At 49.1% G+C, this 15,995-nt stretch overlaps 1 protein-coding gene and 1 non-coding gene across 9 annotated transcripts in view; both read left to right on the top strand.

The window, feature by feature from the left end:
• The window catches only part of TPD52L2 (TPD52 like 2), a 30,770-nt gene that overhangs the window by 2,310 nt on the left and 12,465 nt on the right, over nucleotides 1-15,995 (top strand). For 2 of the 8 annotated variants that reach the window (XM_035343615.1, XM_035343614.1), the window contains exons 4-10: nucleotides 497-556; nucleotides 2,049-2,108; nucleotides 5,650-5,751; nucleotides 9,603-9,629; nucleotides 10,479-10,520; nucleotides 11,709-11,757; nucleotides 11,965-13,775. In XM_035343615.1, the coding sequence (XP_035199506.1) occupies nucleotides 497-556; nucleotides 2,049-2,108; nucleotides 5,650-5,751; nucleotides 9,603-9,629; nucleotides 10,479-10,520; nucleotides 11,709-11,757; nucleotides 11,965-12,060 (436 nt within the window). In that variant the 3' untranslated portion in view covers nucleotides 12,061-13,775. Of the gene's footprint in view, nucleotides 1-496; nucleotides 557-2,048; nucleotides 2,109-5,649; nucleotides 5,752-9,602; nucleotides 9,630-10,478; nucleotides 10,521-11,708; nucleotides 11,788-11,817; nucleotides 11,820-11,964; nucleotides 13,776-15,995 lie in introns of those variants that run through there. The other 6 variants (XM_035343616.1, XM_035343617.1, XM_035343619.1 and 3 more) reach the window with 6 other exon arrangements.
• On the top strand, nucleotides 15,748-15,819 carry TRNAE-CUC. Its single transcript has one exon. It is a non-coding gene; the product is annotated as a tRNA-Glu (tRNA).

Genomic DNA, 15,995 nt, shown 5'->3' with positions numbered 1-15,995 from the left:
TCAGAAATCTGTTTTCTGGGCCACATAGCTTGAATTTAAGAAGTCTGCGTATTCTAGGAAAAGAATCTGTAGAACTAGAGTGCCATCAATGCTGCATGCAGAGGCATCTCTGCCTAAAGAACACTTGAAATTAGGCTGACTGTTCCTCAGCAGGTACTAAAGGTACAGTCACAGCACTGCTCGACAGTGCCAAAGGGAGAGGCAAAGGGGTAAGTTTAACCCTGCAGTGACACCCAGATATAAGGGGCCCTCTGTACCCCCAGAGATACCATTTGGTCTAAAAAGTCACGTGTAACTTAACTAGAATCTGGAGTTACTGACCGTGCTACTTCGGGGCAGATCTTTGAGCTGTTACTCTCTCTGTTTGTTCTTCTCTTCCCCCTCTTCCCTCCTACCCCCCTGTTCAATTTCTGTTACTCCTTTGTAACTGAAATGTGTCATTGTCTTCTAAAAATGAATATTAAAAGTTATATTCATTAACACTTTCTGTTTCTAGTTATGTGAAAACATCTGAGAAACTTGGAGAGTGGAATGACAAAGTGACACAGTCTGACTTGTGAGTGCCTCAGGCTCCTCAGCAACACCTTCTTGCTCCTTGCTGTGTTCCCCGATTTGTGCTGCTCCTTGTTCTCACAGGCATCAGGGGCTGATAGGGAGCTGGAGGCGTGGTAAAGCTACAGTCAGGACCGTTGGCAGCAGCATGCCTGACTTCCAGCTCTAAGCATCCCTCGGTTGCGGAGGAGATGAGTAAAAGTTACTACTATCATCTCGCTCTTAGTCTCGCCATAGCAGAAGAAAAATTCCAATCAGTTACCAGACCACACTTCATTAACGAACAACGTGACAAATCAGCCACAGTTCCACTTCAGCTGATCACGTTAGGTTAATTTATTGTAATCAGGTGTCCTATTAGCAAACCTCTGTACTTACTACGAAACTATTTCTCTTCTCGTCAGATGTGGAATCAGTTTGCTTATTGCCTTTCTGTACGGCCGCAGGGGAGAGAAGATGCCTGAAGGCACTTACCTGTAGCTGAAAGTAGGGGCTGTGCAAATACAAATATAAATACATACTAGCTTTTGAAAGCTGTAACGCCATGGCTGGGGGGGGTTGATGCATGTGAACCCTTCTGCTCCTGTCAAACAGAAAGCAAAAGATTTTAGTCTGGCAGTACGCGCAAGCAGGTGACAAATGCAGCTGGCTGTTTTTGACTCCAGAATATGTTCTGTAGTGTGTTAGGCCTCTGTTTTCCTTAGACACGAATCACTTTGATTCCTGCTGCAGAGCTGAATGTAGGGGAGACCTTGAACATTTTCTACGCTGCAGATTCTCTCCCTTCTGCGTGTTGTGTTTAAGGAGGTGGTTGTTTAGCTAAGCAGAAATGCGAGCTGGAAGTTTCCCATCAGTAGGCAAAGACAGTTCAGATCTAACTGGGGATAGTTTTAGTTCTGGGGTGACAGGGACTGCCCGCAACATGCTGCGTCCTCTGAACACTTCTACCTGGTGTCTGGGCTGGTAGCAGGCACTTGGTAGTACTTGTATTTGTTCTGCACATCCGGCACTTATTCTTGCAACTCCTAAGATACGGTTTTAGGTATAGGAAAGCATGATTTGTAAAGATGAGAAAACCAAGTGCAGTTCAGCAGTTTGTCAAGGTGACACTATTGCTAACATCCAGCTTTAGGTGTGGCAGTCAGATTTTTTGGCTCTCTGCTTAATTCACTGTTCTGTGCCTTTAGTATGTAGCTGCTGGGCAGTATTTAGGAAGGGAACAGAAGATCTGAAGTCTCTCAATTCCTGACACCTTCTAAACTGCAGGCTTTCTTTGTGCAAAGTGTTTGAAGGTGCTTAAACGAGAAAGAAAGCAGAGCTTGGGTGTCTTCCTGCCTCCTTTCCCCTGGCTGTAGCAGAAAAGGTGGAAAGGCATTGTCAGAGAAATAAAACCCAAGGTACTGTAAGTGGAAAGAGACACCAATAACGCGGAAAGTGTCAAAAGAAGCATCTGTCACGAATCTTGGCGCTGTATCTAACCTCCGTTGTGTTTGTAGATATCTTTCAGCCAGCAGCACACTGGAGGACTGGAATGAAAAATTAACTCAATCAGAAGCGTGAGTGTCTTAACCTTCAGCATTAACCAATGCTTTCACGACAGTCTGCTGCCTCTAATGTCCTGTGCCCCTGCTCGCAGCCCTCTGCTTTGACTAGATCTATTTAAGCACATCTTTTTTTTCCAGCTTTCGCTTTTTTTAACCTGATAACTGTCTCTTCTGGGAGAGGGAGCTTTTCCTCAGGTCAGTATTTGCACGGTTTCACTGCGGTCCAAGTGATAATCTCCAACCACCCACCTGCTCTCAGAGGAGGGCTGGCTGAAGCCGCTGGGTGCTCGGGAGCTGCGTGCCAGGCTTCATAACTTCAGCTGACAAGCTGTGGAATAGGCAGGCTGATCTCTTCTTACCACTTAACGTGCTCTTCGGTGAGCAAGAGCCTTTCTTTTTGCTGTGGTACCTGGTGAGAACAGATAGAGCTTTAGCATCCAAGGCAGCTGTTCTGTCATTCGGGGGGCTCCAGATGGATGTGAACAGCTTAAACCTCACTGCTGTTGTACTCCGTTTGTTGGCTGCAAGTCTCCTACCAGGTTTTTATTAAGTGTCTGGAACTGAATTCGCATCTGGACTAAATTTTGGAAGCGTAGTGTGAGAGTTGGCCTTTGTCCTTCTTGCTGCATGTTTTGCACAGTGTAGGGGAATCCTTCACAGTAGTGCAGTGGGAGCAGACAGATCGTGTCGTTGCTTTCTGAACTGATTTAAACCACGATGAGGTAGAAACGTCTGGGGTAGGCCAGATTTTTCCTGTTCTCTGGAGTAGGTATGACATCAAGTCCTTTGAGCTGGCTTCTTGTTGTCAGTGTTTGTGGATAGGTTTTCTTCATAACATGGCTGAAAGATGAGAGTGGATAAAAAGCAGGAGTATCGAAAAAGAAACATGAGGTACGCAGGTTCTACTTGTTACGCTCCGTGGACGTTGTCTAGATTAAGAAGATGTAAATTATCACTATTTCACTTGCTAAAGGGAGTGACCTTTATGTTTAAGCTTGCCAACACCGGGACTGACTGCAGTGGTGTTTAATCAGAGTTCCTCCCTGGGTGTGCCTGCTAGAATAGAAAAACTCTCATTATATCTGTTTCCTTGTGCTTAACAAGTGCCAGAAGGATATGGCGGAAACGTGCTTCTGCAGAGCGCTCAGGGCCTGGCTAGCTGTGGCACGCTGCTTTTCCTGCTTGCTTTGGCACTAGGCAGAGTGACAATTCATGCTAACGAGGGAGGTGCCAATTAACACGGAGAGGCGAGGGGGGTTAAAGGGAACGACTCCGGCAGCATTGCAGAAAACGAACAGAATTTCTGTTTCCATTGTCAGTAAATTTCATTTCCAGCAATTCCACTGCTCGGTAAATGCTAGGAGCCAAGTTCAAGAAAACCACAGATAAGGTTTTAGTTGGTTGCTTTGGGTTTGTTATGCAAATGCCTCCTCTTTCCTGTTTTCTCAGAGCTTCTCCACATAACAGCTAGGAAGCATCCAGTTGCTTTACGGCGCTTTTGGGCTCTGAATTTCCTCGCAGGTGCCGCTCCTCTCTCTCTTGCTCCAGTTTTGCTGTAACCAGGATGCGAGGTGACTTAGATGGTGCGAGCGGGGACCGCTGGATCAGAGCGGGCATTAGTGGATAAAGAAGGATTTGAGGATGCAGGCCCGGCCCCTCCCTGGCAGGCTTTATGGGAGAGGGATGCAGTGAAGGGTTTGAGTACCACAGGGCAGAGGTCGCTTCTGCAGCCAATTGCCTGTTCGTAAAGCAAGGTATTAGTGATAGCTCATATTTATTACTCCCAGGCTTGGATTATTCCAGTGTGTTTTATGCTGGCATTAAGGGAGGAAAGCGAGTGAGTGTGAATTTACAGCGACGGTGAACCTCGCCGTGTTGCTTGCAGGAGAGCAGTGGTGGCTTCTGGCTCAGAGCTGGGTGTAGTTAAGTTGCACTGAAGTCTTGTAGAACCTGGTCCCTGCTTGTCACAGATGCAGTTCCATGTCTGTGACGATGGCAGTTCTGGGTTAACGAGCTCTCAGCGGTGCTTTCCTGGCTCTGCCTCCTGTGCTGCAGTGGTGGAGGTGTGTGTGGGGGAGCTGTGGATGCAGGACTAGATTGGCAATCTGATCTGGCTGCTATCTTTTCTTTAATTTATTTTTCCTTCCAAGCTTCTATTTCAGCCAGATTGTTTCCCTGTTTAAATCCCTGTCGGCACACAGCTGTGCTGGCATCACGAAGGAGCACGCTGAGGCAAAAGGAGTAGCACTTGAGTGCTAATTTCAGTTGTTTTAGGAATACTGCTGTCACGTGGGGAAAAAAACGGTTGGAAAGTCTCTTATCTCCTGAAGCCCGACTTCATAGATAAGAGTTTTCAGCGTGTGCGTGGTGGGATGGTGTCGTTTGATTCCATAAACTGTTCCTCGTCGCTGCTGGGGTGCTCAGTGCTCCTCTGAGAGAGCTGAGTGCCAGGCACAAGTGGAGTAAGCACAACACGTTTCAGTGAGCACGAAGTCTTCAATGTCTCTGGTAGAGAGCTGTAAATCCAGTCCCGTGAGAGGGCTCAGCACCAGGGGAGGATCACGGCACTGGGTGGCTTGGGAGCTCAGAGATGAGAACGTCAGGCTGTTAACGTTAGTCCAGGAGCTGGACTCCAGGATCCTTGTGGGTCCCTTCCAACTCAGGACATTCTATTCTGTTTATAAATGTCCTTCTAAATTTTGCAGTTGAGCAAAAAAGTAAGCTTATATCTTTGGAATAAGAAAACTTGGCTTAAATTGTTGGAATTGTTTTCCGGCCCGAGTCTTTTTTATAGTTTGAAGAACGCCACAAATCTAGATGTTAATCACCAGCTGTGGAATAGCTTAGTTAAAAGAAAACGGCGTGGAGAATCTTTGTACCTAGAACTTTGGTTTCCATCAAATGAGAAGGCCTCAAGTGTCTGTCTTCTCCAGCTCTCGTATCAACTCAAACGTAAGCAGCTGACAAATGCAAGCTGTCAGACTCACTGTGGTTAATGGTAACTGATAGGAAACTTCTCTCTCAATTTCATTCTGAGCTGCGCTGTAGAGGTGGTGCTGCTTCTTGTGTTGCCCTTTCTATGTAACGATGTTAGACTTGCTTCTTTCCTCCATACCCTAACGCTACAAAAAAAAAGCTACTAACTCCTTCAGGACTACAAGCATGTAATGGGATAAATTCCTGGGCTTGTTTTCTCAAAGATTCCAGAAGATGTTCGTAGAGCAGCTGGGGTGTAATGCTGTGGTGCTTCCACATGGAAAATGGGCTTTTTTTTTGCAAATGTTTGTGAGATTTAAGAATGGACAGTCAAAATAGTAAAAGAACCCAAGTGAGTGTATGGAAGGTTAGTCCTGCGCTTGCTGCCTTCTAAAAACTTCAAGTCTTTGATATATCCAGGACTGGAAGGGGCTCTTTCAGTGGGGTCAGTGCAGCTCACTAATCCAGCTTCTTTTCTTTACTATGGGTTCCTCTTTCAAAATGGGGGGATGCTTCTTGCTTTCAACCCTAACCCTGTTGGCACAGCTTATTGGCGGTTGTTTTTTTCCCCACTTAGTTACAAGAAGACCCAGGAAACCCTTTCCCAGGCAGGACAGAAGACTTCAGCAGCCCTTTCCAATGTAGGTTCTGTTATCAGCAGGAAACTTGGTGACATGAGGTAAGATTTCTGCTTTGTGCTTTGGTGCTTTGATCTCGGTTTCAAACAGTAACGAGGCTTGAGACAATAACTAGGCTTTTTTCCATTTTTCTGCCTAGTTGGCAGCACGTTGCAGTAGGTGGACTACCTTCAGTGTGACCTTGTCCGTCGTAGTTCAGGACAGGCTAAACACTTGTTGGAGACTGATGGGTAAAACCCGTTCCAAGGCGTTTAATTCAGCTTAGGAGAGCTGACAGAGCATCCCTTCCCCCTTTTCCCGTCGTGGTTTCCCTGCAGCTTTTGCACCACATATAAGAAAGAAGAATTCAAGTTCACCTTTTCCGTTCGCTGTTGTGTTACAGAGGTGTGTTTTCTCAGTGTTACGGGTTAAGATTAGAAGGAGGTTGTCATCGCTCTGCCACTTCAAAAACAGTCTGGTTGCTGCGTGTCATGCAGTTCCAAGCCCCTGTGTGTCAGCTTGCCTTCTGAGCACAGTTACGTCACTTAGTTTGGAAGACATCGATCGATCAGATCATGATAACATTAAAAACCTCTTTGGGTGGCTGGTGATTATCTAGATTCCTTTAGATGGCAGCTGGAATAGGTGCAAGTTTAAACTTCTCTCAGCTGAAAAGTCGGGGGCTGGTTCCTCAGTCGCTGGCGGGGGTTCCTGCTCTGGGAGTTGTGCAGAGCTGAAGGTTAGCACTGGGATTTTCCTGATCTTTGGGAATGAAAGCTGAAGGTTGCTTCCCCATTAAGAGTGGTGTGCAAGGTTTTCATGCGAAAGACCTTGCCTACGCTTTTCTTGGAATGGAGAGCTAATTCAGAATAAACGAGCTATCTGGATTACGAAGGAAGTATCCTTTGAGCTTGTATTTAATATAACGTGCCAGAGCCTGGACTGAATGGGTAGCTGTCGTTCTTTGTAGGGAATTTCCTATTCCGCTGTGGCTGGGAGTACCCAAGTGGTAAGCACTTGTCGGCCTCTGATCACATAGTACTGATTTATTCTAGATCCCTCCTCAGTGAGTTATTCACTGGGTTTCTGGAGGGTGATCATTGGTGAGTGTTTTCAGTAGCTCACTTCTCTGAATTTGGCGGAGGACTAGTTGGCTTCCCACCCCTTCCAGTATTCAAGTTTTAATTCTTCTTTCCTGGAAACTACGTTGTCTGTTGGGAGAAGAGACTTACGTGTAATCACTTGAGACACAGCAGACAGACACTGGCGCAAGATGCGGTGGTAATAAATTTTCCTGAACTGATAATGTTGAAGTAAATGTGGTAAATTTCTAAATTCTGCCGCCTGCTCAGGCTGTTGTGACAAAGGGATGGCAGCTGTCCTCCTCAGGCCACGTGGGGAACTCCTGAACCAGCATCGCCACCAGAAGCAGCTGTTCTGACAGCCTTGGTCCTGCCCAGCCTCTCTTTGCTGGCAAAATCCATTTCACCACGAGGCTACGCAAATGTTTGTGCCACCCCAGGAGCACCCGATGCAGGGAGGGGATGCACGGCCAAGCCAAATTTGAACGGCTACTCCTGGAGGCAGAGCTGGCCCGACAAAGTCCTGGTGCAAATGCTGGCTACACGTCAGACCTCTGCAGTGGTGTTGCTCAGCATTAATCACCAATTTAAAAGCCTCTGTTCCTTTTTACAGATAATACCCTGGGGGTTGTACCACAAAACAGAGGCAGCTTCTGCCTTATAAATTGAGGGAATCCCTGCCAAATTTATTTCAGAAGAATTTGCTTTGAATATGTGGCCCTGTGGGGGAACACAGTAATGATGATTATTTTTTAAGAAAACTTGTAGGTTTTCTGTGCGTATGTAAACAGAATTCTGCCTCCTGTGCTGCGTTCAAGTCTTGGTATTTCTGATTCTGAATTAAGTTTAACGTTGAGCATAAGCTTCTGCAGGGACCGTCCCATTTGCTACCCCTGCCAGGTGAAAGTGTAAGAGGTGTTCTGATATGTGATCAGAGCTCACAAGGAGTGAAGCTGGTTTATTGTCGTGATCACTTCTGAATGCATGGGGATGATCCCTGTCCTTAGAGAATCTCTGTTCCAGGCCTCGTAGCCTATGCTGCAACCTCAGTTACTGTCCTTGCTTTTTCCTCCTACGCTCCAAATTCACTTGTAGCGAAGGTTTATTTTCCAGCGCTGGAAGTGTGGAGATAACAGAAGGGATTTCCTTGTTTAGTCAGCCTTCACCGGTTGATAAATGCAAGGAAGGCGTGATGAATGGGACAAACGCCTCGGACACGCAGAGGGCGTAGTCATAACTTCATCAGAAATGCTTGGACTGAAATGGTGTGAAATAGCAGTAACGAGTCCCTGGGTCAAAGCTTCGGGGTTGCCGCGTTCTGGTCACAATCCACAGCTTGAACATTTAGAAGTATTTTAAGGAGAGATTGTGAAGTTAATGCAATATCTGTACGCCAAGTGTATCAGTGCTGATACTCTTTTAGATTGCCATGGGGAGAGAAAATGTAGCTTAATTAATGGGTGGGATTTCTGCAAATCATGGCCAATTAAGCTCTTACTGTTATCTCCACTTACAGTTAAAAAAAAAAAAAAAAAGCTGGCTTGTTCTGCTCCTGCATTTTACTGACCCCAGTAAACTGCAAATTGGAGGAGTTTTCTTCTTGGCAGATAACTGCTTGCTCTGTGGTTTTGTCTCTAGCCCAATGCATTTTGTGTTGTCTGATGGAGTTTGCTACTGCATATCATACCACCAGCAAATTGATCATGAAATGCTAAGCTGAGCCCCAAAGGTGGCTGCAGCCTCCTGAATTTGTCGAGGCTTTAAATCCTCATGGCTGGAGGAAAAGGGTCACCGCTAGGTCCAGGCCCAGGTGCTGAACGAGGCTCTCAGTGCTTGTGGTATCGCATGCAGAGCAGCGTGGTGCATGCACGTGGCTGGCTGTGTTCTTTAGCACGAGCTAGTAGGAAGTTAATTTATTTCACATGCAAAGACAGCGTTTCAAGGAGTCTGCCTTGCCAAAGAGCCGACTTGGATACGTGGGGGAACGCAATCACAGTCTAACGTTGTTGCTCTGGCTGTAAGGAAAAGCCCTCGTGCTCCCTGCCAAGTACTTCAGATCCAGCTTGCCATGACTGCTTCTCTGCTGCCAAGGCAAAAATGGTGTCTAAGTGGAATAAAACACTGCTCCTGGTAGGAGAAGCCCTGTTAGAACACCCTGGTAATCCTACTAGTGCGAGAAGGAAAGCTTGGATGGGTATTTCAGACCCCTCAGCCCCCTGAGATGCACTGCAGAACCAGGTGTGGAAATTGGTAACCCGCTGGGGGATAATTTGCCTTGACGCTTAAAAATGGGCAACCAGGTTGTTGGGTGTGCGTGACACCTTTTATACGGAGACTCTTATCCTCATTGTGCTGAGATATGTTTGCTCTGAGCAGTATCTTTGAGATCTGCATGCCTGGCAAGATAACAGCAACCTGCAATGGATGCCTGTTACAGAAGTTCTCAGCCAGGAAGCCTGGCAGTGCTGTCCTTGTGTCAGAGCTCGGGGGGAAAGAAATCTTTGTACCAAATTAGCCAGCGCTTGGTGCAAACCTCAGCTTAGGAAAACAAGCTCTAAAACAAATGGAATGACAGCAATGTGGAAAGGTGAGTAGGTGCTGGTATGGTCCTCTGAAAAACCTCTTAGCTTGGGTTACTTGATTTAATGAAAAGCAATTGTTTTTTTTGCCGGCTTCTCTAATTTATTTTAAGAGGCTTCCTCGTGGTTAGGTGACTTTACTGTCCTGTGATCCTATGACCATGCTCAGCTGCCCTGCACTTACTGTTGGGATCTGCACAAGTGTCTGACTGTTGCTTCCCTTCTCTCTCTGCTGTCCGTGGCTGCTCTCAGGGCTCACCCCTTCTCACATTCCTTTAGGTAAGACACTCTTCGAGGTTGCTCGAAGAGCGGATGTTTCTGTGCCGGGCCCTCGTAGGTGTGAAAGGGGAAGCTGATGAGTTAAGCCTTGCCTCCATCTCCGACATGGGTTGGGAAACCTAGCTCAGTGCAGTGCCGGGGGGGTTGCCTTCTGTATCACAGCAGCATTACGTACGATACAGCTGCAGCTAGGAGAGTCTTAACTGCCGAGCAGTGGGGCTCTGAGCTGCTTCAACAGCTTGCCGAGCTGAACGTACAAATTCAGGACACCTTCTGGGAGCGCTCCCTGCATGCCTTTTGTGTCCCTGTCCGCCTTGTTTTGGGACTATTGCTTGGAGGAAACCTTTACTAGTAAAACTTAGTTATTTGTGTAACTCGAGACGGAGAAGCCAGTCGTGCACGTTTTTGTCCCCTGCAGTTGTCTCTGCTTCTTTTAAATGTTGTCCTCGACAGTGGGTGAGATACCTCCTGTGTCCTGGGCATAGCTGAAAACCCTTTTTTAAATATCTCATTGGGGGGGGGGGGGGACACTGATTTCCTTGTGCTGACAGGAGCAAATCTGTCTGCCTCCAACGTTTAGGCAAGTTTTTAAATGCGACAGGGCTTGTTTTGTTTAAATTTTCCAAATAATAGCAGTTAAATACTCATGGTTACAGTCCCATAACTGGAAAACTGGTTCTGGGCTGCAGCTTTGAACCGAGGGAATCTAGCTTTTATCACTGCAGCAGTCCACAGCTGCCTGAGCATGGACAGTGAGTGCTTGGGACTAGGGGTGTGCTGCTCTTGCGTGGTGTCTGTTTAAAATTGCTATTTAACCTTTTCCTCCTCCTCCTGAATGCTTCCGAGTAGCAGCTACTCCATTCGCCACTCGATAAGTATGCCTGCCATGAGGTAACGTCACCGAGTCCTGCTTCCTTGGGGGGGGAGGTGGTGGGAAAGTCTGGCTGACCGTCATCCTTCGGGCTTCGGATCTGATTTGTGCAAGTGCTTTGCTGCGGCAGGCACCGCGCAGGGAGCGCTGGGGTAATTGTGTCCTGCAGCTTGAGTAATTCGGGGCTTTTTTTACCCAATCTCTTTTTATGGCCATTAGCACCTGCGCTGTTTTCAGGCTAAGTGCAGTGTTGCAACTGTACCAAAGTCTAATTGAAATTCGCAGCTTTCAGAGGTCCCTGGAGGGGAGGGATTACAGTCCTCCTCTGGCAATTTACAGCACAGCCGTTGCTAATACCGGGAGGAATCCGAACTTGAACCTTCTGTCTCCAGCTTGGAAGCTAAGTGCCCTTCTCAGCGTGCCCTTGCGGTGCATTAGATGGGGATCTTGTAGGAGAAACGGTTGCCAGAGCTGGATGAAGCCCACAGATGCCCTCTCTCTGCTCATCCTCGTCCCAGATGGACAGAGGTTTCTTTGTGGGCACGGGTATAAAGTGATTCTTCTGCACATCAATAACCGAGACGAGGCTTGTCGTCGCCCAGCTCCTGGTGCTTAGGCAGCCTTGCCCAGGGAGAGCAGCTTACAACTGACCTGGCTTTCTTTGCCACAAAGTCCTCTGACTAATTTATTCCATGCGGGTTTTTCTGAGCATTTCCTGGCGTGAATGACCACTGCTCTAGTAACAGAACTGCCCATAGGTTCAGGCACACGGCCCTTCCCCTTCCTGCCAGCAGGATGCAGTGTGGGAAACTGAAGCCTTGTTTTTAATCCTTTTTCATCTTTTCCATTATTTAAGAAAGCATGCTTTTAGTTGGAGGCCTTGTGAAGCTAAGGACTAGTTTCTTCTCTCCGTATCGTGCGTTGATTCCCTAGTGAACTAGGACGTTTTTCCTCAACTTGTCGGCTTGAGCAATCGAGCAATTGCACGCGGTAGAAATGTTTTCCTTCAGAGTTTTTGTGTGTGGTGTTTTGTCTGGTGTGCCTGAGATATTCATGCCAAAGGCCAGTGTGGTGAGGAGCTGCAAGTGTCCTGGGTGCTGCTGGCATTGCATGGGAATGACCAGAGAGACCAGTCACACGGTGGGTTTGGTTCAGTTAAGAGCTAACTTGTCTTGATTCTTGTTTATTTTCTCTTCCCATCCTTCAAGGAATTCTGCAACCTTCAAGTCGTTTGAAGATAGAGTTGGGACCATAAAGGTAACTGCCTGCTTTGTCTTGGAAACGCACGTTTCTTAAGCAGAAGCTTTGATTTCTGAGATGTTTTTCCTGGGGAGTAGTATTTGGGCAAATGGCCTCTCAGATATGCAAACTCTTTGCTACAGTAGGTGACCTTGACGAGGCAGAATTCCCTTGGTGTTCTCAGTGCTGCTTTCTCGTTATCCTAACTCGCTTCTCTCCTTTCAGTCCAGAGTGGTGGGCAGCAGGGAAAACAGCACCGATGGCCTCCACTCCCCCTCGGGAGCTGGAGAGAAGCCTCCACAAGACAACGCTCCTTTCTAGACCTGCGATGTGGCTTTGCACAGCTGTGCACGACTCCAAGAGCAAGCCTCCTCCCTCCCAACTCTTCACAACAGCAACAACATGCGAGTCCATGAAGGGGCTGAGAACCAGTCTGGAGAGATCCATAATCCATTCATAGACACTGCTGCTGGATCCAAGTCAAATAAAGAGAATGCAAAGTTTTGTACACAAAGAATATTTTACACTAAACTTTGTAGATGAAATGTATCGCTGTGCTGTCCTTTGGGGAGAGCACTTAAGATGGAGTTTCCTTAAAGCAGCTCAGAAATGCCGCTGGCATAGAAGAAGCAGTTTTCCCCACGTCTGTCATAACGGGGAGCAGATAAATTGCGCTGTGCAGCGTGAGGAGGGCAGTCGCAGGAGAAGCCAAGTGCATGGGCATTTTAGCTTCAGCTTCTGGCTATGTGCTCTGCTCAGGGCATGCCGTGTAGCAGCTCAGCAATCTCCCAGGCTTCTCCCATTACTGTTTCCTCTGGCTCTCATTGGGGAAATCTGTTAAAAGGGGTAAACAGTTACGTGTTGTTTTTTTTCTGGGCTCCTAAAAGGGAAACTTCACTTAGCAGCTGCCTCGTTGTTACACTAATGCTCTAGCTTTAACAGAACTAAAATCTTTATTTTTAAATGCAACGAACTTTAAAGAAATAAAGCTGAAAAAAAAAAAAGCTTCGGCATCATATTAGGGAAATGCTCCCTTGGACTCTGAAACTGAATTGCAAGCCTTACATCACCTTATGCTTTACTCGTTTATGATTTTTTTTTCTCTAGAGAGGACGGTGAGGGTTATAAAGCTGGATATCGAGCACTGGAGTTCTGCATCGTTCAGTAGTAGCAGCATGCTTATAAGCCAGTTCTTGTGTTAACTTTCAGTGGCGCACTCTGTTGCCTGAGTGTATAAAACTTGCTTCTCCCTTCTCAGCTTATGCCTTCGCTCTTGGAGGAAGAAATTCTGAAGGCTGCTAGCAGCGGGGCCAGGTTTAACGAGGACAAAGCTGTTGCTGGCACTAGGGACGCTGTGCTGGAGGGACTCTGCTCTCCGTGGGCTCCTCCGCCTGCTACATCTGGCTGGGACTGTGTGGGTTGTTTGGTTGAAAGCCCCGGCTGTAATCTTGATTTACAAACCCAGAGTCACAGAGCTCGACCAGTTCCCAAAGCGGACAGATGTTCTGCTCTTCTGATGTCAGATCTCATTGCTCAGGAGCTGAAACATTGTAAACTTTCTTACAGAGGCCTGGTCTTCTAGGCGAGATGCCTCCAAATAAATACACCTGCAGTGAGTGTTTCTGTGCCTTAGAGGCCAAGTGGGACTTGCTCAGGTCTTCAGACTTGCCTGTGTACATATCTGGGTAGCTTTAGTAGTTTATCGCCCTGGGAGGGACTGGACCTTCTTTGCCCCTTCTTCAGAGAAGCAAGTTTTGACACTTGTCTGCTGATTTAATCTCCATTTCCCCCGTCCCCACTCCCTTCCCTCTGCTGATGCGGGGACACACGATGAGGCAGTAGAAGGCAGATGTGCTAGGCGGTAGGCGGGGTGCAGTGTGTCATTTACCAGCTCTCCTTGTTTGACTAAAACTGGCCTCCGTGCGAGGAGCAGAGCCAGTGAAACGGGGACCGCTGGAGCGTGGGTCTTGAACTGTTTCTCTTTACAGATAAATACTGAGGAACCTTGTCAATAAAGCATTCCTTTGGGAGAAAACGGGCTGAATGTTTTTGACTCGTTCTATCCAACGGCACTGAACTCTGCTCCGAGGGGTGTGTTACGAGCGTGTCGGGCGAATCCCAGCCACCTGCAGCGGTCCCTCTGGCTTATTTGTGCATCGGCCTCTGGATGCTTTCTCATAAAGCGATGTGTAAAGTAGTGCTTGTGGTCTGGTTTTTCCTTTCCAAGGTGCTGAGACAGCTGTGCTCAGCCAGTTGCAAGCCCGTGCGTTTCCTCCAAGCGATGCGCGTTGCTCCTTCACCGCTGCTGCCGCAGGTGACCCCAACCTCGGGCTTCCTCGCGCCGCTTTCCCGAGCTTGGGGCATGGGGCTTTAGTCCTGGGGGAACCTCGGCACTCGGGGCTGAGGCTGGGGAAACTTCTAACGTGGAAAAGCAGCAGCTGCGGTGCTGGCTCAGATTTACAGCACGATACCCCAGGGATTCAGCTTCTTGGAAGCTCTGGCAGTCACTAGTGAGTGAAGCAGCACCGTGGAGGGGAAGCGGCGAGTGTGACTTGAGCTGGGAGCTGCTCTCAAATGGAGAGGGGCAGCGGGACAGCAGAGCTAGCTGCTTGTGGCGCCGTGCTTGCAGAGCGAGAGGCTGCTTGGCTAAGTTAGAGCCATCTGCTCGGTGGTGAGGGTTTTGTTTTTGTGGGGTTTGGGGTTTTGTTGGCTTGGTTTGATGTTTGTTTTTTTCTTTTCCCGCTTTTGCATGTAAAACTCCATCCCTGTAGCCGGGTCTAAGGGCAGAAGGGTTGGTGTCGCACCTGGGCACAGAGCAATTTGTGGAGGAGATGCGGCAGCGAGGGACCTGCCGGCGAGGGACCTCGTGTGGGTTGGAGGAAGGCTAATTAAGCCTTACCTTGCATCCTGCCTACGGGCTTGGCGGTGTTTTTGTCACCTCTTGGTTTCTAGGAGCGCTCCTGGCAGCTCTCAGAGGGGAAGAAATGTTTTCCCTGTGGGGCCAGGCCCTGGCAGCCCCTGCTGTGACTGGGGAGGTCCCTTCTGTGTGGCCTCCGGTGGCAGCCCCAGCGGGACAGAGCTGTTCCGTGGGGCTCGGCAGCTCCTGCGTCCTTGTGCCTGGATGTTTTGTGTCGCTGGGGGCTTCCTAAGCCTCAGAGCACAAGGGGACGTGGGTCCTGTGCCCTTGGTTCATGCGCTGGAAAGGACAGAATTTGGGAAAGTCTGGTGCAAGGCACGGAAACCACATGGAGGTGTTTTCAGAAGGAAACTTGTGTTACTTTACAGGAGGCGGTGAACACCTGAAAATGGGAGAGCTCCCGGAGGAGCACGAGGTGCAGAGGCTTCGACGGGAGCGTTGCACGGCGGAGGGAGCTGGATCACTTTCCCGTGAAGCAGGATTAAGCAGATAAACAGCAAAGCTGCAAACTGATTGCAAAAAAGATAAAGGAAGCCCTCTTCCCTGCAGCCACAATGTTCCTAAAAGCGAGGCAAGCGTGTTTTTTAAGGGGCTGGATGTTTATTCTGGCAGGAGGGGTTGCACACCGGCTCCAGCGGCCGGGATCCCCGGGGTCCTGCTGGTGGGATGGGGGAGCAGCGGGGGGAGCGCAGCGCTCGCCCACAGCGTCTCTTTGCCTCGTGGGCTCGCACCTGGGGGTCCCAGGGTGCAAAATCCCATATTTGCCTCTAATTATACGCCCCGGGTTGTTCATTAAACGCACCGGCTCCTGGGGGTGGGTGAGAGCCGGCAGCCCCGGGGGGTGCAGGCTGGTACCGAGGGGGTGCCGGGAGGAAAGGGCGTGTGAGGAGGGTGCTGAGCAGAGGTTACAAAGAGGTGATGGAGCTGGGTCAGTGCCGGGGCTGAGCGCCTCCTGAGGAGGCCCGGGACCGCCGCTGCAACCCCCCTGGGCCTGCAGGGGCCGGGCCCCGATGGCCGCCGGGCCTCCATCACCACAGCGGCGGTCACGACGCTGAGCTCAAGGTGCCGCCGGCGGCCCCCGCTTACAGCCCTCCCTGGTGGTCTAGTGGTTAGGATTCGGCGCTCTCACCGCCGCGGCCCGGGTTCGATTCCCGGTCAGGGAAGTTCTATTTTGCTGCCGCTTTTCTCCCTCGGCCTCCACGCGCGTTTAACCCCCCCCCCCACCGTTCCCACCCACCCCCCCACGCGTGATTCCCCCCCCCCCCACCGCCCCATCCCATCCCTCCCACGCTAGCACTGCGCAGGCGCCCCCCTCCTCTCCACCCACCCCCCCCCCCCC

This window comes from Oxyura jamaicensis, chromosome 20 (genome assembly GCF_011077185.1).
Source record: "Oxyura jamaicensis isolate SHBP4307 breed ruddy duck chromosome 20, BPBGC_Ojam_1.0, whole genome shotgun sequence".
NCBI lineage: Eukaryota > Metazoa > Chordata > Aves > Anseriformes > Anatidae > Oxyura > Oxyura jamaicensis.
The sequence above is the reverse complement of the archived record's forward strand: the minus strand, read 5'-3'. Positions and strand labels throughout refer to the sequence as shown.